The sequence below is a fragment of the Heloderma suspectum genome, chromosome 1 (genome assembly GCF_057233095.1).
Source record: "Heloderma suspectum isolate Gila_16-S chromosome 1, 16-S_ref, whole genome shotgun sequence".
In the NCBI taxonomy this organism is placed as follows: domain Eukaryota; kingdom Metazoa; phylum Chordata; class Lepidosauria; order Squamata; family Helodermatidae; genus Heloderma; species Heloderma suspectum.
This window is the reverse complement of record NC_139458.1, coordinates 194,113,171-194,137,395: the sequence shown is the minus strand read 5'-3', so window position 1 is coordinate 194,137,395 and position 24,225 is coordinate 194,113,171. Positions and strand designations below refer to the sequence as shown.

The following is a 24,225-nucleotide window of genomic DNA, read 5'->3' as shown; positions in this document are numbered from 1 at the left end:
ACATGGGTATGCCCAGCACATATGCAGTTTACCTGCTGTGCTGATTTCATAACCTACAAAGCAGCCCTCCTCTCAGTGAGTGCATTGTATCGATTTTATTTATTTAAAACGTTTCTTGGCCGCCTTTCAAGGCAGAAGCCCTCCCAAGGCGTCTCACAGCAATAAAATACATAAAAACAGTTAAAATATTAAAAGTGATAAAAACATAAAAACAATAAAAACAGCAATAAAAGCCAACAATAAAACCAGCAACAACGTTAGACTGGTGGAGACGAGGGAGAGGGCCTTTTCTGTGGTGGCCCCCATTCTGTGGAACTCCCTCCCTAGGGAACTCCGCCATGCCCCCTCTTTAATGAGCTTCCACCGTGCATTAAAAACGTGGTTGTTCAGGCAGGCATTTGGGGTGGGTTAGGGTATTTTAGAAAACATTTTTATTGTAGAATTTTATTGTTTTAAACTGTTTTATTATATGCTGTACATTACCCAGAGTGGCTGGGTGACCAGCCAGATGGGCGATTAATAGATTTAATAAATAACAATAAAAAATAAAACATTAACAGCAGTAACAGCAAAAATAGCAGTCACTTGCATATATAAAAGGTACCAGGTTCAATCTTAGTTAGAGTATTTTAGGAAATAAAACTGGGTGAGAGACCTTTGCTTGAGGCTTCAGAGAACCCCTGGGCTCAATGGTTTGCCTGATTACAGACACTGTCTTATCACATATAAATGCTTTTAAAATAATATTTACCTTATACATGAAAGGAAACATATGAACTTAATGGCTCTGATGGATATTTCCATTGGTGTGTTGTTTTTATCTCATGCTGGTGACGTCATGGAATAATATCCACAGAAACGATCTTATCTTATGCAAAGACTCATAAAGATAAGGAAGTTCTATAGAGCATAAATTACAACTAACATGCCAATTAGAAGTACTTCTGCTTCCGCAATCAATAAATCTGCCTCTGGCTAATTAAATTTAATAAAATAAATCAGCTAGGAGGGGAAAGGAAGAACAAAGAATGATTGCCGAGATGAAGCTCCGGTGTGGCCATCAGAAACCAACATGCCCTTTCTTGGAACCAACATCTCCAAACTGCCAACTACGTCCAACTACTCCAAGCTGCCAACTACATTCAGACAAACCTCACTAGTTTCTGCTTCCAATATTATCTTCTTTCATATGTTAATCCCTGCAAGAGCAAACATAGTCCCAAAATGATATCCTTGACAAACTAAATCTACTCCTACTATAACTTGGAGGAAAACATTTAAATATTAGTCATTGATACTATATCTAATAAAATCTAATTACTCTCCAGTAGAGAATATGCAATTAAGTGTTTTTCTACTGTCAACGTATATACAAAGGATACTGTCCATGACATCTGAGGAAGTGGACTATTGCCCATAAGTGCCTATGCCACAATCAATTGGTTGGTCTTTAAGGTGCCACAAAACTCTTTGTTGTTTTTACTGTAATGGATTAACATGACTACCCTCTGGAAACTGTTGTCCATGACTGATAATCCATCTATAAGAACATGAGCCCTATGCAGGTGCAGGCATTCACTTGTTTACAGGTAGGTGTGTAAGAGGATGTAGGTGTGCACGTAAGCTCTGCTCTGAATGCCCCCATGCACCCGCTGTCAGTCAGAGCTTTGCACATGGAGCGTGAAGTTCTATGTGGGGCTCTTTAAGCATGTTAAGCTGAACTAACTTACAGAAATTCTGTGATTGGAAACCCTGATAAGGCAAAGATCATGATCACAGAATCTCTGTAAGCACATAGACTCTTCATTGCAGAGACTGAGGAAAATGGAGCAGAAAATTAGCTTTGCTACTATCACCACTAATGGCCTGCCTGGATTTTTTTTTTTTTTTTAAGGATGGCATTTGCCCATATGGGTCCTGGAAGGGAAAGGCTATGTATAGGTTTCTTGATTTACTTTCTAATGGAGATTATATATCCATGAATAGTCTAAGGTGAAAACTGGAACATATGGAAATTCCTTGGTATCTACCTCTTAAGTATTTTGTACATAAACCACACATACTGGTAGATATCAGGAGGCCATTGACAGACTTTGAGAACGTATCATCAACAGAACTTGAACAGAGAGAGTGGAAAGTATGGTCAATTTATCTAATGTTGAGAATGTTTTGTGGAATATCAGAAGATTTATGGATATGCTGGGAAATTGGTTTAAATGAGAAAATTGTCCCAGTATGGCAAATGGTGGTAACATGATTCCAAGTTCAGAAAATGTATAAAACAAGCAATAATCTCTGCAAGACAGGATCTTATATGTTGGGTTCCCTAGACCATATGTAGGAATGTCACAATAGGATGGTTTTTGTTCAGATATGCTTAAGACTATATCAGAAATAACGAAACAGTATGTAACAAAAACACAGAAGTTGCCAACATTGGGAAAGTACACAGAACAGCATGATGGGTTATCCCATAAAGGCATGACAATGCAATTGTTGATAGCTACAAAAATTGTAATAGCTACACACTGGAAAGGCCCAGTGAAATTGCGCCTACAACTTCGTACAATAAAATTGGGAACCAACTGATAATGGAGAAGTTCACATAATAGGGCACATGTGTTCAGAGACATGGAATATTGGATGAGATTTAAAATTGATTAGGAATTGTTCTTGAAATATTTAGACATGAAAGAGGACACAATTAGAAGCTCGATTACATTGTAACATATTGTTGGAGTATTCATTTATTGCATTGTGATAAATATATTATTCGTTGGGACATTTACAGCTTGGTTATTTTTCCTCTTTCCCCTTAATTGTTTTAAAACTGAATTACAATTGTTACTGTTTATTTAATTATGTTTGTTTAAATGTACTAGTCTGGTGAAAAGATTTGCCTAACGTTTAATAAAATTTAAGTTGATAAAAAAGTCTAATCTAGCCGCCCCTTATCCATGCCTATTCTGCTGATCTTGGTGGTTGCCAAAATCTCAGGTCTAGCCACCATGTTTTCTTATTCACATGGGAAAGTTGGGGAAAGTTGGTCTGCCTCCAAATTTCACTGATTAGCAAAGTAAGGACTAAGTAAGGACTGGTTTGTTTAGGCCCAAACCAGAGATGATATCAAATGTGTGGATGGAATTAAATGTACACATTTTAAACAACGTAGATAGCAGCCGCTGGAAAGCCTGAGCAGTACTGAGACTGCAGGGGCTGGGGAGGGAGAGTTTAACTCTTTCCTCCATGCTTTGGTCCCAATGACAATAAGTCCCCTCAATCCTGAAGCTGTTATTTGCATCAGGAGTGAGGCTTTCATTGTCATCTACTTTGGTACTTAGATTGGGTCAACAGCACAGCTAGTAATAGATATAAATGGATCAGGGCTAATTCATGCATGTACGTTAGTTGATTTGGGGGTCATTCATCACTGGACGAATTGTAATCAAATGTATTAACAGGCTCCAATGAAGAGCATCACGTTCAATGTGGTGTGGAGTGTTCTATTTGCAACAGTGATGGGGCTGGTAAGCTGGTTTGCTAGGTAAAACTGCCAGTGGCCATGGCATGGCAAAGGAGACAGGAAGTTTCTTTCAGCAGTGAGAGTAGAGGTATGGCCTCCAGCACTGGTCGCACATGGCTTCTGGGCATGTGCCCAGGGTGCAAGGGCTACTATCCATTCAGCAACTGAGCTCTTGCATGGTGCTGGTTGCAGCACACTGCCTCAGCCCCCACTGTCAATTGTGCCTCATTGGCCAGCACTAATCTGTGGGGGCTCATTCGCATATGCGAGTCAACACTTGACACTGCTACCAATAAGTAATGTACGTGCATGCATGAACTAGGCTTTAGGACAACGTTGATATTACCTATCGTCCGCAGGAAACAAAATAAGCCCGTACCAGCTTTTCCAGGTCTGTGTTCGGCTTCAGTCTAATATCCAGCACTGCTTAATGCGATCAAATGGTTTTACCATGGAATGATAGATGATAAGCCCTTATCCTAAATTCCTAAAGTCAAAGAAATGAAATAATGCACCAATAAACATGCACTTTTTGTATTTTTATCATTGCAGCAGAGAAAAAACAGCTGTGTTGTCTTCTTTAGAAAATATGCAAAATCAGTAGTTGTTAATGACTGTTTTTACTGATGTATGGCCTTGTCAGAAGATTTTATGACTAAACCATAAGCATAAATTTGAAATTGGAAACAGCTGTTATTGGCTTTGCTAGCTACTAACTTCCTGTGCCAAAAGATGCTGCGCGCCTCTCACAGTGCTGTTGAAAAGAACGTTGAAGTTACGAGACGCATCTCTTTCCCTGCTCCCTGTTTAATCCCAGATTCTGTGTGAGTCCTGCAGCCTTGTTAACCCTTAAGCATGCTTTCAGATATAGGAAAGAGAGCTAGAATACATTTTAAATCAGAGCCAGACACTGGTATTAGGACACAACTTAGAAACCACTTCCCTAGCAATCATGCCATCACTCGCTAGGTCTCCAGCTGACCTGTGTCCAGTTTGGGACAGAACTGCTTCAGAGATGACCCTAAGTGCCCTCTGCTACATGCTTGGTTTGACTTCGGTTCCAGCTGCTTGCTACAACAAGCTGAATTTTCCATCTGCAAATCTTACAGTGCAACATAAAACACACACACACACACACACACACACACACATCTCCATAACTCTATGAGAGCTGTCTTAAACATTCCAGGAAGAAAATCTGTTCGTGCTTGTTTTTAAAAGTATGATATAGTGAGCCAGTTGGGTAAAAAGTGTCAGCATGCACAGATTAGTCATAAACCCTTTGTGCGGAGTGTTGCAATGCTTCTTCAACATCTGTTCTTGATATAATTTGGTTCAGCGGAGAAAACTTTCCTAACAATGGAAATAATATTTCAGGGAAAACCAGGGGGATATCCAGAAACCACCTGTTGGAGTTTAGAAAGTTTAACTATGGTTTTTCTTGGAATCATCTCAGGTGATGTGAAAAGACTTGCTACTCTTGGTTGCTAAGAATGGTTTTCTTGCTTCATAAAAATGGCTCCCTGTGTGGACTCCGATAGCCTTACTCTGTTCCTTCCCTTTTCACCTCTTTGTCCCTAGACTTGAGACAAATGTAAGCATTAGTAGATGAAACCTATCTATTTCCCTGTGTTTTGTCATAGTTACAGAAGGAGGCTAGAATGCTTATTTTCTTCATTCTGGGGACCTCGTTATAACAAACACACCCTGCTAGAATAGTGAAGCAGTGCTGGATCACCACAAAGACAGGTCAGCAGGATGCAAAATATGCATCTCTAAAGGTATTTTATCTAAATGTAAGCACAGATACATATTTGATCCTAAAACACGCATTTGGGCACTTTTCCTGAGCTGAGAAATGTATGGCAAAATTTGGAAAAGTGGAAAATCCAAAGGATAATTACCTTCTGATCCATACATTAGTCTGGGAGGTGTGGATCAGGTCAGTCAGCATCAGAATTCACAAAGATCTAATTCCTCAAGCATCCCTAGCTGCTACAGTACTCCACTGGTATATTTCTAGTGCATAGTTAACCTATGGAATTCGCTACCGCAAGATGTAGTGATGGCCACCAATTTGGATGGCTTTAAAAGGGGGTTGGACAAATCCATGGAGGAGAAAGCTATCAATGGCTACTAGTCCTGATGGCTATATGCTATCTCCAGTATCAGAGACAGTATGCCTATATACACCAGTTGCTGGGGAACATGGGCAGGAGGGTGCTGTTGCACTCATGCCCTGCTTGTGGGTTCCTGGTTGACAGCTGGTTAGCCACTGTGTGAACAGAATGCTGGACTAGATTGACCCTTGGTCTGATCCAGCAGGGCTCTTCTTATGTTCTTACATTCCCTCTTCTGATCTCACTGTAATTCTAGCCAACAGTAGTATCAACCACAGACATAAGAAAAAGCCTTATACACAACAATAGATTATTGGTCCATCTAGCCCAGTAAAGTCTGCCTTGACCGACAGTGGCTCTCCAGCATGTCTGGCAAGGGTTTTCCTCATCACCTGCTATCTGCATGGCTGCTCCAAGATATTTTGCAGCCTGATGGCAAAGGACAAGATGGCGCCCACCCCCATTCTACATACAGAAGCCGACCAGGCTTACAGTTGATTCTTACTTCAAGACTGGCAACTGGGCAGCATCCTCCACTATGCCTCAGGTCAGCAGGCTAGTTTAGAAGTGCAGGCCATGTGGCACACAGACAGCTCTGTCCTCTAACACCTCACTGCTGCTTCCTGTCCGTCAGCAACTGTTACCTAACGCAGCCATTTCACTCTGCTTCGTGGTAGGGCCCGGCCTTGGCTGCCTGGCCATTTCACTGGAGATGCTGGGGAATGAACTTGGGACCTAATGCATGCAAAACATGTGCCGCTACTGAGCAGTGGCCCTTCCCCCTCTCCAATGTTCACAATCCAGAACGGAATTAGGTAGAAATCTCCAAGGCAGTTTAATGGCCTTAAATACTCCCAATTTTGGGGGTGGGGGCATTGTGGCTGGTGTGTTAACATGAAATTGGAGAAACATGAAAGCTCATGGACAAAGCACATGCTTGGCATGTGGAAGGTTCCAGGTTACATCCCTGGCATTCCCACTTAAGCAGGAACCTTGAGTAGCAGGGCTAGGAAAGGACTATGTCTGAGACCCTTGAGAACTGCTGTCAGTCAGAGTGGAAAGCACTCTGAGCTAGGGATGGATGGATCATATATTTATGGTCTGTGTCAGGTTCATGTGTTCATTCATAAGTTCGTTCCATCCAGTTTCTCCATCAATGTGTGATTCTTTAAAAAAAAAAAAAAGCCTGAACATTTGCAGTATTTTTGAATGGACTCGATGGGGGTTGGACTCAATGGTCTTGTAGACCCCTACTATTCTATGATTTTACCCTAAAATATACATTTTGGGTACACATTTTATCCTAAAATATACATTTTGGGTACACATTTTATCCTAAAATATGGATTTTTGTATGCATTTTAACCTAAAATATGCATTTTGGTACACATAATCCTAAACATGCATTTTTGTATGCATTTTAACCTAAACTTTACATGCTGGGTATACATTTTATCCTAAAAGATGCATTTGTATATGCATTATAACCTAAAAGGAACATTTTTGGTACACATTTTATCCTAAAAGGAACATTTTTGGTACACATTTTATCCTACATGATGCATTTTTGTGTGCATTTTAACCAAAAATACACATTTTATACGCATTTTTCTAAGTTGTTTGAGCTGAGAACTGAATGGCAAAATTCAGAGAAGTGTAAAAATCGAAGGATAATGACACTCTAATACATATAGTGGTCCAGGAAGCATGAATCTGGTTTGTTTGCTTAAAAATGCAGACTGAACAAAATCCTCAAGCATCCTTATTCTGGACTTGATAATCCAGCGGTCTGACTCAGTGTAAAGCAGCTCATTACATCCTATGATCAGCAGTACAGAATTATACCAGTGTTGTAAGGAAGCCATAGCAGTACTAAAGGTATTATGCACTGCATTGCATTGCTTATTAGTGCTGATCTTATACTGTTGATGAGTATAATGGCTTGCTGTTTAATGTAAAATTGTGTAGAATTATGTAGCCCTGAGACCTACTGCTATAGGGCAGGTTAGGAATATTTTAATTTTAAAAATTACACCAAGTTTTGATAAGAGTGCCTTTACTGCAGTGCCTTTAACTCTTTATGTTCAGAGAATATTCCCCCCTCAGTTGTGCCACAGGCTGAGAAAGAGCTGTATATTCCATAGAAAATAAGTGGGCTCATCCTGCAATGCCACTTAGCAATTCTAAGTTTGTGGAAGAAAATATTCCAATCAATGTTCTTCATGCGCATTGAGCACATTTCTTGAAGCCAAATCCCTTTCCGGTCTTTAAATCATTTAGTGCAGTCTGAAGTTCAGTGTCTCCTTGCAAACAAAGGTTGAGGAAGTCAAGCAGGCTGCTGTGATCATTTCTGAGAAACTGCCATTAGATTAAAATGATTTAGCTGGGGGCAATTGTTCAATTTTCAAAGCAGCATTGAAGCAGGGTGGCTCCTGTTTACAACATCAATAGTGATAGATTCTTATGCTTGGGCTTTGGAATTTGCAGTTACAGCAGGAGGCCATTCAGGATGAATGAAATAGCTCTGGACACAACTCAGAAAGAAAACTCAGGCATTGAGCAGAACATATGTGGTCTGAGAGGGAGGCAGAGCTCACAGAGTTCCTGCTGGGGTGGAGCAGAGTGCCAAAGGTGATGTAGTGCTTGTCTTGTTGCGCATGGGCTTCTCTGTTTTTCCTCCCAAGGAACGAGAAAGCAGATCCCCATTCCTGCCCCCCCTCCCCCCGGCAGTGGTGCAGCTAGGTCATTTTTGACCCTGGACTTAAGGCGCAATCTCATGCACGTTTAGACAGCAAAAAGTCCTACAATTCCCAGCATTCCCCAGCCAGCATGGCTGGGACCTGTAGGATTCTCTTCTGTCTAAACATGCATAGGATAGTGCCCTTAATGGTCTTATGGGGGCAGGGGTAGAGCGGGCAAAAAAAGGTTGGAAAACCTGTTTTAAAAAAAAGAGTTTTGAGCAGGTGCAAAAATTCTTGTTTTAAACTCACTTAAATCATCATGGCACTCCCTCATGACTACAGGAATACAATTGCGTTTGCTTCTATCCTTCTGATGACAGAACCATGTATTTGGGAATAAGAACTATTTTATTTTAGAAAGCAATCATATCTATTTAAAGTAAAAATAGTAAAATGAGCATCAAGAACCACACAGATGGCTAGCCACCTTCTAACCATTAAATAGTTTTAAAAACAAGAAGAAAGGATGCATGCCCATGCTGGCCCAGGTGCTGACTGGCCCCATCTGCTGCTGCTCTCTGGGTAGTCATTGCAGGTGGGTGGGCTGGGGGACCCTTGTCTTTCTTTAGCCCCAAGGTCCAGGCCTAGCTGCATTACTGCCCAGAGGAAAACTTCCCTTTAGACAGATATAAAGTTGCATTGTTTCCCAACAGTCTTTGAGATCTCAGTGGGAATTCCCATACAAACCCCACCCACCCCAGCCCTCAAATTCTCCAGCAGGACAGGGCACATGGCTAGAAGGTGAAATATCCTGCTCCGTCTGTGAGGGCATCCAATGAGGGCCGAGCACTCTCTCTCCCCTTCTCCTCGATTGCTTAAACTTATTCCCTGGTCCCACATTCTGAAACCAGAGTCTATCCACCCAGATGAGCTGGGACCATCACAGATGGGCATAATTACTTAATGCCCCAAGGCAAGAGCCAGTGTAACCTAAGAGGATTCCTGCTGGACCAGGCCAAAGGTCTGTCTAGCTTAGCATCCTGCTGTGTATGATTTTGTCAGGGTGGACACTGAGCCCATAGAACCTCAGAGCAGTTCTGATTCTGAGGAGGAACAGCCGTCCGTGGGAGAGGAGCGCACTCATCTCTCCCAGGCCCTGCAGCTGGCAGAGATTCCTCCTGCCGGCATTCCAGACATAGATAGCGGTGCTGGGAGTGAAAGAGCACAGGAGGAGGGCTGGCTGGATGCTCGACGCAGATGCAAAGAGTGACGAGCTATGGACTGCGCAGAAAGGAGGCGTAGCGCCCGTTAGGCGCGCAAGCAACGGTCGCGTCCAGAGGACCCAAGGGAAAAGGGGAGGTACTCTCCCTAGCCCATAAGTTCAGGGTCTGCAAGCGATTCTCGTTCAAATGAGGACCAACTTTTTCCAACCCGAGGCATAGGTTACTCTGCTGTTCATAGCTTAGTCGCTGGTGATAGAGTTATTAAGTTGTAAAAGGAATAAAGCCTTGAAAAGAATACTTTGTCTGTGTCTGGAGTTGGCTACTGGAGTAGACTGAAAGAGGCTGGCTAGGGCCCCCTGACAGATTTCTGCGGGGGATTCTGGGATAGGTGGTCCAGTGCCATCCCTCTGTTGGGGCTAGAGAGGGATTCTGCAGGGGATTCTGGGATTGGTGGCACAGTCCCATCCCTCTGCTGGGGCTAGAGAGTGCCCATTACCAGCACCACATTCCTCTGCCTTGCTCTGCCCTAAGGTAAGTTAGTGGGCCTTGAGGCAAGGAAAGGGGGGCAACAGCAGCGGTGGTGGAGGGGGAGCCCTCCACCACATACAAGTCTGAATACTCACACAAAGGCTCGACCCCTTTTGGAGCAACCAGCAGAATGCTTGTGCAAACCTAGTTACCATCAAAGGGCAGTAAAGCATCCGTTATTTCATGTATCATCCTTTTTTTACCACCATGGGTGGGCACTGTTTGGTTTGTCTGCCTGAAACACTGAAATCTCAGGACGGTGCTGTCTGACACCCACAAGCATGGGTCCTCGTATGGTTTCTCATTTGAAGACACTCTTACATTTGGCTAGGAAATACTCTCAGCCAGCCTGAAGTTTCTACGAAACCATCTGGCAGAAGAATAAAGGAAAAACTAAAGAAATCACCTCCACCGACTATTCAGAGTCATGGGACACCTTTCTGTTATATTATTATTAGTCATCTTCCTATCCCTCCCATCCTCTAAAGAGCTCAGCGCAATGCACAACAGAGGTGGGCAGAAGGTAAATTGCCAGATGTTTTGAACTTCAACTCCCAGAAGCCCCTGACAGCATGGCCAATGATCAGGAATGCTATAGGTTGAAGTCCAGAACTTCTGGAGATGTAGCTTTTGCCCACTCCCTGGTGTACAAGGTTGTTCTCCATTTCAATTGATCCACGTAGTAACCATGTAAGGCAGGTTAGGCTGAGAGATAGTGGCTGGTACAAGATCACCCAAGGGAGATTCATGGCTGAGTGGAGAGTAGGGATGGATCATAGAATAATAGAATATTAGGGTTGGAAGGGGCCTATAAGACCATCGAGTCCAATCCCCTGCTTAGTGCAGGAATCCAAGTCAAAGCATACCCGACAGATGGCTGTCCAGCCTCGTCTTGAACGCCTCCAGTGTGGGAGAGCCCACCACCTCCCCAGGGAATTGCTTCCATTGTCGTATTGCTCTAACAGTCAGGAAGTTTTTCCTGATGTTCAGCCGGAATCTGGCTTCCTGCAACTTGAGCCCATTATTCCGTGTCCTGCACTCCTGGATGATCAAGAAGAGATCCTGGCCTTCCTCTCTGTGACAACCTTTCAAATACTTGAAGAGCGCTATCATATCTCCCCTCAGTCTTCTTTTCTCAAGGCTAAACATGCCTGGTTCTTTCGGTCTCTCCTCATAGGGCTTTGTTTCGAGTCCTTTGATCATCTTTGTTGCCCTCCTCTGTACCCTCTCTAATCCCGCCCAACTTTATGTTATCTGCATATTTGATAAGCATTCGATAAGCATTCCCTGCATTCCTCATCCAAGTCATTAATGAAAATGTTGAAGAGCACTGGGCCCTGCGGTATCCCGCTTGTTACCTCTCCCCAATTTGAGAAGATCCCATTGATAAACACTCTTTGAATCTGTCAATTTTGGCTTCTCCCACTTTCGCATTTTCCAGTCTTCCATTTATCTACAAGCTGATTCGGATCCTTTTGTCACTCCATAGCCACTACGGACAATATTTTTAAAAATAATAGTCATGATTTTTTGGTTGAATTTCGGGGAGCCTCATGGGCTGCATGTAGCCTGTGGCCATGTGTTGCCCACCCCTGGCATCGTGACTTGAAAGTGTGAAATGAAATAAGTTCACATTAAAATATGAAATTTCTCCCCCATCCCTAGTGGATAGCTGAACCTGTTCCTAGTCCAACACTCTAATCATTGCCCCACACAAGCTCAAACACATTCTGTGTCATAGTACGCAATGCATGCTGGCTTTGCTGCTGCTGCTGCCTTATTATGGTACTGTAGGATGAAGAGAAAGAATATTTTCTAAGACAGAAGTTGCTCTCACATGGTTAAGTGGGGGGGGGGGTTGAGTTGCCTGGCCAAGAGCCAGGAAACACCACCAAAATTCCCAATGGTTTCTATATACCCGAATTAGCCAATTTTTTTGTCCATTATTCTTGGAAGACCTTAAGCCTTGTTCTTCTTCAAAGAAAAAAGAAAAAAAAGATGATTCTGCAAAAGCCATTGGCTTCCATGTTAGAAGCCACAGTTCTTTTGGGAGGGCATGGTTGCAGATTAAGGGAGGAGTGATGAAACCATTCTCAATGACAAAAGCTGGAGAGCTCCTGCCTGTCAGAATTGGGCCTAATGAGTCCTGATCCTGAGTGGTACTGTTGATAATACAGATAACTCATTGTCATTAAAAACAACAAAACCTGACCCTGCTCACACAAGGCTCTCCTTGACTTAGCACTGTTACACTGGCAGCACAGACTCAGGTATGATTGAGACTCCCATTCCGTTAATGAACTGGAAAAACCCACGGAGCAATTTTCTATTTTATGGAAGAGAAGGTGAAACCTCACTTGGATGAAGAACACAGGAAGCTGCCTTTTACTAAGCCAGACCTTGGTCCATCTAACTCAGAATGGTCTACACCAGGGATAAGGAGCCTCTGGCCCGCCAGACACTGTTGGACTTAGCCTCAGCCAGCATGGCCAATGGCAAGGGGTGATGAATTGTAGTCCAGCCACATTTGGAGGGCCAAAGGCTCTTATTTGCTCTGACAGCAGCTCTCCAACGTTTCAGGCAGGAATTCTTCCTGCCCTACCTGGAGATGCCATGAATTGAACCTGGGACCTTTTTGCATGGAAAGCATGTGCACTTCCACTGAGCTATGGCCTCTGTCACACTGCCCATAGGGATGTACGGATTTTGCAAAATCCATTCCGTGGATTGTCAGGCCTTTTGTTCCATTGTCCTCTCACTGATGGAATCAGATTTTTTCCAATTTCCCAAATTTGCACATATTCACATTTGCAAAAAATGTGCAGTTCCCCCTGCCCTAAATGCACATTTTCCTCTATGGGGAAAATGTGCATTTTCAGCTGAGTTTTTTTTTTTTAATTACATATTTTTCTATGACTAAATTTGTGTAAAATTTCAAAAAGTTTTTAAAAAATGGTCAGGAAAAGCCGGTCCTCTGAAGAATCCAAAGGTTGGATTCATTTGATTCCATTGCAGATTTCTCTGACATCCATAATTGCCCATGTGAGTATACCACTCATGGGAGCACAAGTGTGTGTGTGTGTGTGTGTGTATGAAAATTGGACACCACTGTAGCAAAAAGGCCATAGGTCATAGGGTTGGAAGGGGCCTACAAGACCATGGAGTCCAACCCCCTGCTCAGTGCAGGAAGCCTGATTCCCAGGCAGTCTCCCATCCAAGTACTAACCAGGGCTGGCCCTGCTTAGTTTGTATTCTTGCAACCCACTCAATAAAATGGTAGCGTGTGTACGTGCATGTGTGCATGCATGCATTTGTGTATAAAATTTTTGCTTAATATCACTGCCCCTGTTAAAGCAGCCTTGTCTGTAGGAATAGCACTTCTTCAGAATGAAGGCCATTTCTATGCAAGAGAAGGCAATTTGTAGGTCCTGTTGTTTTTTCACCCAATATATAACGCATTGCTTAACTGCCTGAGCAAGAACAATTCAGGAAAAAAGTAGTCTAACATTGTTTAATGGACATGAAATGCTGTAAAGCTTTTATAGAAAATGGGGAAGGAGCCCTCAGTAATAAGGAAGGGATGGGTGCTTTTCAAATGGCTTTTAAATGGACAGTGGTGAAAATGGATTGGGAAACCTGTCAATAGCATTACTTTGAGGGCACATTAACAGTATATTGAACTAAATTTGGATTGCCCGGGAGCTGCTGCACACCATGGCTGGAAAGCATCATGTAATAACACATTAAAAGCTACTCTGCTTTATAGTTTCAGGCAGAGTTGTCAGGAGTTGCAGACATCCAACTCCCAAATCTAAGTGCCAGAATCCCCAATCAGGAGCTTGTTTGTATAGTCTTGTTTCTTAATATTCTTAATATTGTTCATCTTTAGATATGGAATGCTTTAGTTTAGTGTATACTCTACTCCATTCAGGGGGTGGAGAAAAAAGTCTGTTGCCAGTAGATTGACACAGGAGACAATCCTTTGCTGAAAAAATTCTGCAGACTTTTTTCTCTACCCCCTGAAAAAGGCCTAAAATAAGGGGGGAAAGGTCGAAACGCATTGGGCTTCTTTTAATAAAATCAGTCTTGCATCCTGAGAACCCGTTTCTCTTCTTTGTGATCTACTTTGGATGCTCACCTCCTTCTGTTTGCTTAGTGTATACTCCAGCCACATTTTCAGGGCTTCATCAGTGGCCTACAGATAGCCATTTTTAAATGACCCATTGTATCCCATCCTGCCCTCTATTTCCCAATTTCACCGTTGAGTGCAGTTATGTAAGTAACAAAGCATGAAAGAGGGAAGGCACTGAATCACTGATCAGATTGAAAGAGGGGATTCCCCACCCCCCACCCCCAGTGCCAGAACACAAGAACAAATACAGGAGGGATGTATTACATGTGAATGCATTGCTCTGTTTGGATATAAGTTGTGTATAATTAGGTTTTACTGAATGTAGAATATTTTACTGAGTTTTTTTTAATTTGTTCTTTTCACAGAGTGCCCTTGAGAAAGGGTTTTTACAACCCGAAATGCATTGGGCTTAAATTAAAAATTTCCTCAACTATCCAGCTTGCAGTGCTTTTGTGTTCTGGCACCTGGGCGGGTCTCCTCCTTCCTTCAGTCCGATCCATTATGTACATAAGCCAATTTGGTGTTTTGGCACCTGCCATAAATAATGGGGCGGTATCAGCAGGCTTGGGGAAACCACAAGTTTTGCAGAAGTACAAAACAACCTCTAAGAAACAAAATGTAAGCCCCCACCCCAAATCTCAATGAGGACTGAGCACGCGTAGAGGTCACAGAATGCTGACTGACCAGGGATGGGGGGCACATGGAAAACCAGTGGGGAGGGAGGAAGAATACAATGGATTATCCTGGAAAACAGCATTATAGTCTGGCTAGGACACTGAACAGAAGCCCTCTATATGGCAAAATTCTGGGCTTTTCTACACGAGGCTGTTGATCGCTACTTTGTGATCATTGAGATCTGAGCTCTACACAAAGAGTTTTTCCTTTTCTGCTTTTCCACTACATAACCTCTAGGTGGAGCTGTGCTATCACAGAGTAGCTCAAATACACAAGGTGAAACAGTGTCATGCTCTCCATTCTAAAAAAAATAGCCCATTTTCCTCATTCTAAAAAAAGTTGGGAAAGTGCTCTGAAAAACAGAAGCGAAACTGGAGGATCATGACATCATCTAAAGAATCATAAACAACTGTAAGGCATCATGAAAGCACAATAAGTGCCCCATGTAGAAAAGCTCTTTGTTGCAGCTCCAACTTGTACAATAACATTTAATATTTGTATAGTGCTTTTCAGTGTTCAGAACACTTCATGTGCATTATCTAGTTGTAATGCCTAGAACAATCATATAAGGTAAGTCAGTACTATTACCTGCAATGCCAGCAGTCCCAAACAGTACATGACAAAAAAGAACATCACCAAAGCTTTGTTGCAAAATCAGTTTTGTCTGACCACCTTGAGACAGAAGACAGATGCAGGACCTGGACATAATATTAATAGGCATCTCCTTGTTATAATCAAAGTAGCCAAAGTAAGTAGGCAAAAGTGAATCCAAAATCAGCACGCCAACATCCTCCATGCATTAATCACTTAGTGGCTGTGAAGGCCTGAAGCCTACAGAGGCAAAGGGGGAAAATGGCAGGCTTAGAGGCCTGGAGTTTTCTGTTGAGAGGGGGTTACCCTGAGAGAAGTAGTTTCATTTCTCCAGCTATGTTTCTGTTTCATTTCTCCACTTAAGTTTCATTTCTTCAGGTTTGAATCAGTACTTTCAGTTTTGAGGGAGGAGGATATATAAAGAGAGCGAGAGAGCCAGTAAGAGCAGAGAGACAGCCAGAGCCTGAAGTGAGGGCAGAGTCTAAAGAGTGAGCAGGAAGAAGCAGCCTAGAGTCTAAGGACAGTTAGGGTTAAAGGAACTTGCATTTTGCAACTTTAATTTTCTTTTAAGCCCTTCTGTATCACTCAGATTTATTGTGTAAATACCTGTAGTTGTAATTTGTTTGCTTTATATCTACTAGTAAACTGCTATGGTTAAACCCTGTGTCTAGAGAGTCAGTCACCCCACATCTACAGCCTAAACCCCACATTACTGGGAAGGGAAGTTGAAAAGAAGGAAGGTGGGATTCTTGAGGAGGCAAGAGATCCTTAAGGGGCTGCTCAGAGGGTCCAGATCATAAGTGGAACCTTGACAGCGGCTTTTCAACCAGTTGTGTCTCCCTCCATACAGTGGATGGCTGTTGCGTCTTCCAACAAGGTTCAGTAAAGAAAGCTGACAGCAGTGGGGGCAGTGTTGGTAAGTCACCAAAACATCCACGTTTGCCTTAAAAATCCATGCTGCCTCCCACTGGAGAAAAGGAAAGGCATTCCACAAAGTAAATTTAGTAGTGCGGGTGAAAAGAAAGAAACCGTTTATGTTAATAGCTACCTGACGTTTAAAGTCCCAAACAGCTTAGGTCCAGGTTACCTGAAGGAGAGTCTCCTCTCATATTTACCTACCTGTACTCCAAGGTCACTTATTGAGCCATTTGTCCGGGTGCCCCTGCCGAATGTGATGAGGCAGGTGGCTAGTAGAGAGAGGGCCTTTTCGGGAGAGTGGGGGCACCTCATTTATGGAATGTCCTCCCCAGAGAGGCCTAACTGACCCATATATTGTGGTATTTGGGGCAACAGGTGAAAATCTTTTTATTCAACCAGTTTGCAGTCTTTCAGATTTAAAAAAATGTGTTGGTGCTTTTTAGATCCTTGCATTGCTGTTGGCATTTGCTTTTGTGTTTAACTTTGTTGTTGTTTTTAATTCTGTGGCTGTTTTAATCTCTTTTAGATTTTTCATAGTTTCATTATATGTATGGATTTTATGGCCTTGACCTTTATTTTGCAAACTGCCCAGAGAGCTTCAGCTGTTGGGCAGAATACAAACGATGCATTAAACAAACCAGTAAATTGCAAGTGGGGAGGACTGAGGCAGCGAAAGGCTGGCTTGGCCAGAGCCACTGAGGAGTTTGTGGCAGAAGTGAGATTTGAACCAGGGGTTTCCTGATTCACAGACGGACAGCTCATAGTGCTACCGATTAGAAGGCGCTGTGCAGCTATTCTGCCTTTTCTCCGTTTATGGATTTTCTTCAGGAAGAAAAAAGAAGGAAGAAGCGCCGGGAAAATGCAGGAGGGTCAAGAATGGAAGACCATGTCGTCTGGACCTCCCCACAAAATCCATCAATGTGGCAGAGTGCTGGTGTGATTAAAGCCTCTCCTGGAAGCACCTATACTTCAGTCTCTTTAACCACTGTGTCATACCAGCTCCCTTTATGGCTGCAATCCTAAATCCACTCAGGAGTAAGTTCTACTAGACTTACTTCAAGTAATCACATGCATAGGATTACATTGTAACAATGCAACATGAATACGTAAGAACTCACCACATGGAAATTTAGTTGGACACACACTACATAGCACTATAGGATAAGACACCCTCCTGCCTACTGTTTTCTCATATTAGGGGTGTTCACATGAGCACCCTCCCTATGCGTAGGCAACATCTGGAGGGGGCAGTGAGACCACATCTGCCAGCCTCCCTTGACATCCACATGCTTCCTAGCCCTACCGCTGCATGTTGAGTGGATTGCCAGAAAGAGGGTGATACAGATGTACACATATAGACTTTCCACACTAGCAGTAACTGGTGCGTTTCTGAGCCCAATTCAAAGTGCTGGTTTTGACCTTTAAAGCCTTGGTTTGGGACCAAGTTACTTAAAGGACCACCTTCACCCATATCAGCCTGCCCACACTTTAAGATCAGAAAAAGAGGCCCTTCTCATTTGCCCACCCGTGAGAGCAGTCAGGTGGGTGCTCACATGTGAGAGGGCCTTCTCTGCAGTGGCCCCACACCTTTGGAACAAACTACCATCGGAGGTCCACCATGCTCCGTCATTGCAGACTTTTAAGAAGGCCTTGAAAACATATTTTACCTTGGCCTTCTCTTGATATTTTTGCTGTTAACACTGTTGCTGGTTTTACTGTTGGCTTTTATTGTTGTTTTTATTGTTTTTATTGTTTTTACGTTTTTATTACTTTTAATATTTTAACTGTTTTTATGTATTTTATTGCTGTGAGCCTCCTTGGGAGGGCTTCTGCCATGAAAGGCGGCCAAGAAATATTTTAAACAAACAAACAAACAAATAAACCCTGTGATCAGGATTCCTGCTAGTGTAAAAAGAGTGTAGGCATGTGTAGCTGTCTGTGCAGAACCTCCATCACCAATGTTCCATTCAATGTGCAGGTGTTGGGGGTGGGAAGTGCACCCAGCATACCCCTCACATGCACGAAGCCTCCTTGCTGCACTTTGCTAATGCAATTGGGCAGCCGTACCAGCTTATTTTTGTATTTGTTTGCTTGCCTTGTTGTAGGAGGCTGCCTTTCACCAAGTCAGATTATTTGCTTATTTAATGAACTGGGATAGTTTTATACTGCTAAGGACATAAGAAGAGCCCTGCTGGATCAGACCAAGGCCCATCCAAGCCCAGCATCCTGTCACCACAGTGGCCAACCAGATGCCCACGGGAAGCCCACAAGCAGGACATGAAGCCATTCTAGGGTAAACAGCCTCAGATAAAAGGCTGTTTCTACAAGATCTCCTAAAGCTCGATAAAGAGACATTCTTCAGGGAGAAGTCTCCATAGTTTTCGAGCCGTAACTGAGAAGTCCCACTTCCTAGCTGTTACCTCCCTAATATGCTGTAAAGATGGAATGGACAAGCAAAAACTAGTGTTTTAGTACTTGTGTACAAAGCTCTAAACAACTTGGGATCAGGATACCTGAGGGAGTGCTTTCTCCCTTACCAACCTGCCCGGTCACTGAGGTCATCAGAGGGCTTGCTTCTGTTGGTTCCACATGGGCTATGGTCCAACTGGAGTTCATCAGAAGAAGAGCCTTCAGTGTGGTGGCTCCCTTTCTTTGGAATTCCCTGCCCGTGGAGGTCAGGCAGGCACCAAGACTGCATTGTTTCCAGCACCTCCTGAAAGCAGCCCTGTTCCAGGAGGCATTCCTTAATTGACCAGTTACGGTTTTTATTGGTATTGTGTTTTTAAACAAGTATAATTTTAATGTTGTGTTTTAATGTTTTTATTCTTTTACTGTTTTATTTCTTGTGTTCACCGCTCTGAAATCTGTTGGAGTGGTATATAAATATTGTAAATTAATTAATTAATTAATTAATTAAAACGTGGTGACTAGACTTTGATTGGAGAGTGGACTCATGTCGGGGAGGTGGCCCTGAAGGTATGAGGGACTCAGGCTGTGCAAGGCTTTGATGGGTAAAATCGGCATCTTGAATTGTGCCCAGAGTGAAGCAAATGGCTAAGTGGTGCAGGACAGGTTGAGTATGTACACGTTTCTCAGAACCTGTTAGGAGACAAGGGACATGCAGCAGTGTTCAGCACCAGCTGATGAGTCACCTTCGAAGAACAGAAAGAGCTTGGCAGGGCGGCTCTCCTGATCCTTAGACACCACACTAGGATCCATGGATGCCCTCGTCCCTACTCCCTACTCGAACAAGCCCATTCTGTTGTGTGCATCCTGTGAAAAAAATGTCCCTGGAGTCAGAGGTGATTTTCCTCTGATGTCGGCAAGCGATGGGGTGGAGAAGCACAGGAAGGGTGCTGATCTCCATGCTGCTCTTCCTTTTTTGTGAGCTGATCCTGAACCCAGAGTTAGCCATAGTGCTGTAATTTTACTTCGATTTCTACTTTTCTTTCCTCTGTGATGCAGTCCTTCTGCATTCATACACCTGGCCTGCCACTTAGAAGCTACTGAACCGACTTACCGGGAGGTGAATCCGTCATAATTACTAATGATGCTGGCGTGGGCCTCCGTTTCCTGATCTGTGGGAAAAAAAATAGGTGCCCGAGATTGATTAAATAACAGCCACAACCCTACATCCATGGTAAATGACAAACTGCTAAGCCATCCTATTTTGCCAAATGTAGACATCCAAGAAGCACTCCGACTACTGGATTGCTTTGACAATTAGAAAAAAGAGAAAGAAAGAAAGAAAGAAAGAAAGAGAATACTTCCAACATCTGGCCATTCGTAAAGTCTCTAAAAATGAACACTGCAAGTTGTATCAGCATGAACTTGTACCGGAAAAATATATATTCCTTTATGCCTTTTCAGTTGAATTCATTGTGCTGGGCTTGAGATCTGTTAAGACTACAGTGGTGAAATGCGGATCATCAGGGCTGCTTCAGCCAAACAGGACTGGCATATGTCAAGGAGTTCTGGAAGTAGCATGGAAGCCTGGATGCTCATAGTGTGCCTGGAATGGCTAGCTCCCTATACAACAGGGGTGGGGAAACTCCGGCCCAGGTGGGGTCCCAAACTGGCCCTCTGGGGTTTTTCCAGGTGACCATACCTCCTTCTGGCCCCACCTACTTTCCCCTGACCACTGATTGGTTGGTGGTTTTCTGGCTTTTGTGGAGTTTTTCCCCCATTCTAAAAGGTCGAAATGTCTCTCCTAAAGTTTACTTACTTGTAGCAAGAGCTTTAACCGAAGACACGCTGGCATTTTTGGCCTCACCCTTTTGTTTGTGGCCCCTCCCCCTTTGCCTTCAGCCCCACTCACTATTTGACTGTGGCCCCTGAGAGCTTTTCTAACATTGAATTTGGGCCCACCCCTGCTGTACAGTCTAAGAGTCCATCCCAGAATCTTCTGCAATGTCACAGGAGATTCTGAGATGCGTTTTGAGTTTGCATTGGAACAGTCTTAGCAACAATACTTGAGTCAAAGTGCTGGTTTTGACCTATAAAGCCCTACACGGCTCGGGACCACAGTAACTGACAGAATGCCTCTCCTGGCATGAACCGACTAGTACAATATGCTCTGCATCTAAGGCCCTCCTCCAGGAGCCTCCTCCGAGGGAGGCTTGGAAGGCGGCAACAAGGAGTGGGCCTTTTCGGTGGTGGCTCCCCATTTATGGAATAATCTCCCTGATGAAGCCTGCCTCGCACCACCATTGGCATCTTTGCAGTGCCAGGTTAAAACTGCCCTCTTCTCTCAGGCATTTGGCAGCATATAACGAGTCTCTTGATTGTCTCTGGCTGATTGTTTTAAATTGCTTTAGATGTATGTTGTTGTGTATGTTATGCATGTCATTATGTGAATGCTTTTTATATTTTATATAATGTATTTTAATGGTTTTTAATTTTTGTGAACCACCCAGAGAGCTTCAGCTATGGGGTGGTATAGAAATATAGTAAATGAAATGAGTCAGCCCTATCCAAATCTCCATTAAATCTCAGCCCAATAATGCCTATCCCACTTCCTACCAACGCCAATAGTGATGTACTAGAGAAACGTTCTGGGAAGGTTACTTTCAGAAGGGTTTCTTTCTTTTTCTTATATTGACAGGTTTACGAGCTCTCATATAATAAGGCTTTGAGCATACTCAGAACTTACCCCTGGACTTGTATGACAAACTGCTTTTGAAACTAAGGGGTGTGGTGTCTCCGTTTTGTGTTATGGCGGCCTCGCCCAACTTGGTGACCCTCAAATATTTTGGTCTACAACTCCCATTTGCCCAATGATAAGGGATGATGGGAGTTGTAGTCTAAAACATCTGGAGGGCCCCAGGCTGGGAAAAGCTGTGTTATGACATGGAGGTCAGCATGGAGTTTAAAAGGTGGTGGTGGGGGGGAATGTCAACATTCTACTATTCGTCTAGCACAAAGCCTTTGTGCTAGACCAGCAGAGCATGCTGTTTGTTGATTCCAGGCTGCAATGTCATTGTAACAAGCAAGGGGCATAACCTTGTAGTGTCTCTTACCCTTAGCATTTATTTGCTGGTGGGGGAAGACTATTAGCAGGTGATAAGGAGACTCCTTTCTTTTAGCATCCCTCCTGCTATTTGAGACCAATAATGGAGGCTAAAGGAGATGGGTACCACAGATAGCACAGGGCAATAACGCAGTAGTATATCGTCTAGGTTCTAACAATATCAGTGTCCACAAACAGTAAGACAACCAAGCAGAAGTGTGATGTTTCATGCATGTAATGGAATTAAATGAAGGTAATATGGTAGGCATGATCCATGCTGATTTAAATGAGGAACATTGTTGAAAGAATGGCCGCTGATCCTCCTTCTGCCACCCCCCTGTTCAATGCAATATAACATCCTCTATACCACACATTAGCCAACAAACAGTTATTATTTGTATTTATGAATGTCTCATCCTTGAGAAGATCTTTTACCTATTCTCTCCTGCCCTTTATCTCGTTCTTTGGTTGTCATCAACAGCCCATTTCTTTCTGGCAAAAGCTGTCTTCTCACAAAAGACGTTTGAGCTACAACGCTAACAGCGCGATGCATGTCTCCTTAGAAGTAAGCCAGATTGTGTTCAATAGGACTTACTTCCAGGTTAGTGTGTATAGGATTGCAGCCTAATGCTTCAATTCTATGCACATCTAGGAGTAAGCCGCACTGAACAAAATGTGATCCCCCCCCCCCCGAGTAAACAAACTTGCAGTTTCAACCTCTATAATGATGACCTATTGTGCAGGTTTAAGCACGTACTGTCAGTGATGTGAACAGATCATTCTACAAAGCCAAAGAGATAATGGCTTCTTCATTCATCCAATTAATTCTCAGTTTGTAGTATCTAAGATTTTGCCTTTCTTACAGAGGGTCAGACAGCGCTGTGTGTTTGCTTGGAGACATGCTCGCAAGAATTCAACTAATGATATGTTCTGAAATGCGGGCAAATCCTTTCCTACTCACTGTGTGTGTATATCTAAATATTTTAAATATAATTGGGTATGTGCATGAATATATCACACACACATACAATTATATTTAAAATATTTAGAAAACACTGTCTTTTTCTTGTCTTCTTTTGACAAATTTGAGGATACCTGAGAGCTATTTTAGAGCACCCTTTCAACTGAACTTCCTTCTTACTTGCTGCATGATATGCTAACCCCTCTCTTTTTAGATCAACATCCACCAAGCTACATTTGTTTAACATGGAATGATTTAAAATATATACATAAGAGCATTTATTAAACACACACACACACCACTGTTGGAAAGCATCTGTTCTTAAAGAATTAAGACAACAAATATTTGCTCAGAAATATGTGTGTGCATGTCAACTGGAACATCCAAAGGACAACCATCACCCTCTCTTTCTTTTTCTCTTAGTACCAATAACTCCATGTGGAATTCCATAGCATCTCAGGTTTTCTGATCTATAAACATCACATTCTTAGATTCCTTTCTCCTCTCCCCCAGCAATGAAGAGAAAACCAGCTACTTACCTGTTCAGCTGCTTCAGGATCTATTTGACTTTGAAATAAGGGGACAGCAAACTGTATTTTTTTAGGGCTGTTAGGCTCCATTACAATAATCAGGATACAGAAGAGAAATGAGCCCAGGACTGCCTGAAAGGAACGACAGAGAGTTGTTTCTGTGATTCTCCCCTGGCACACTCCTTGAAGCCACGCCAAGCACTCCTTAATAACAGCTGTAATTCCTGAGTTCGTGAGCAGAGCTGCCTAGGCTGAGAAACTCCCTCACTCCACTGTCCACAGCAATGCCTCTGGCTGGTGCCACTTCTATTCCTCCTCCAGTCCTTCAAACCCTCTCAGCACAAAGCTGAAAGGAACAATAAGCTAATTGTGCACAGAATCCCTTCTGCATATGCCAAGGGTTCACTCAGAAGCTAATTGAAAATGCAGTACTAGCCCTGGCTTGGCCTGGTGCCCTGGGATTTGAAATAGAGGATCTCTCTCCACCATACATTACTAACTGGCTGTACCAAAGTGCAGGGTAAGCGCCCTTTGGAGTATTGCTGATGGGCCTTGAATTATTGATGGATGCAGAGCTCAGGATGTTTTCAGAGCGGAGGTGTGAAGGTGGCACTTGAAGCAGGTGGGATATAAATCAGTCAATCCCCTTAAAGACATACTTACAGAATTCCCACCCTCTTGTTATATGTCAGCCAGCCTCGTGATGCCTGATTAGGGATGCTGGAGAAATTCAAGATGGACTAAATGAGCTCGGATTTCTAAAAATCCGACCTGCAGAATCCGCTGCAGAGAGACCCCCTCAGGCTGCGTGGAGTCCGTGAAATTCCAGATGCT

General features: G+C 43.1%; 1 protein-coding gene across 2 annotated transcripts in view; it reads right to left on the bottom strand.

The window, feature by feature from the left end:
• The window catches only part of PPP1R1C (protein phosphatase 1 regulatory inhibitor subunit 1C), a 57,106-nt gene extending 33,388 nt beyond the window's left edge, over positions 1 to 23,718 (bottom strand). The window contains exons 1-2 of one of the 2 annotated variants that reach the window (XM_084829829.1): positions 23,401 to 23,718; positions 19,912 to 19,969 (exon numbers count right to left, since the gene is read on the bottom strand). In XM_084829829.1, coding sequence (XP_084685955.1) covers positions 19,912 to 19,969; positions 23,401 to 23,481 — 139 coding nt within the window. In that variant the 5' untranslated portion in view covers positions 23,482 to 23,718. The remainder of the gene's footprint in view (positions 1 to 19,911; positions 19,970 to 23,400) is intronic. The other variant, XM_084829833.1, reaches the window with a different exon arrangement.
• Positions 23,719 to 24,225: the final 507 nt, after the last annotated feature.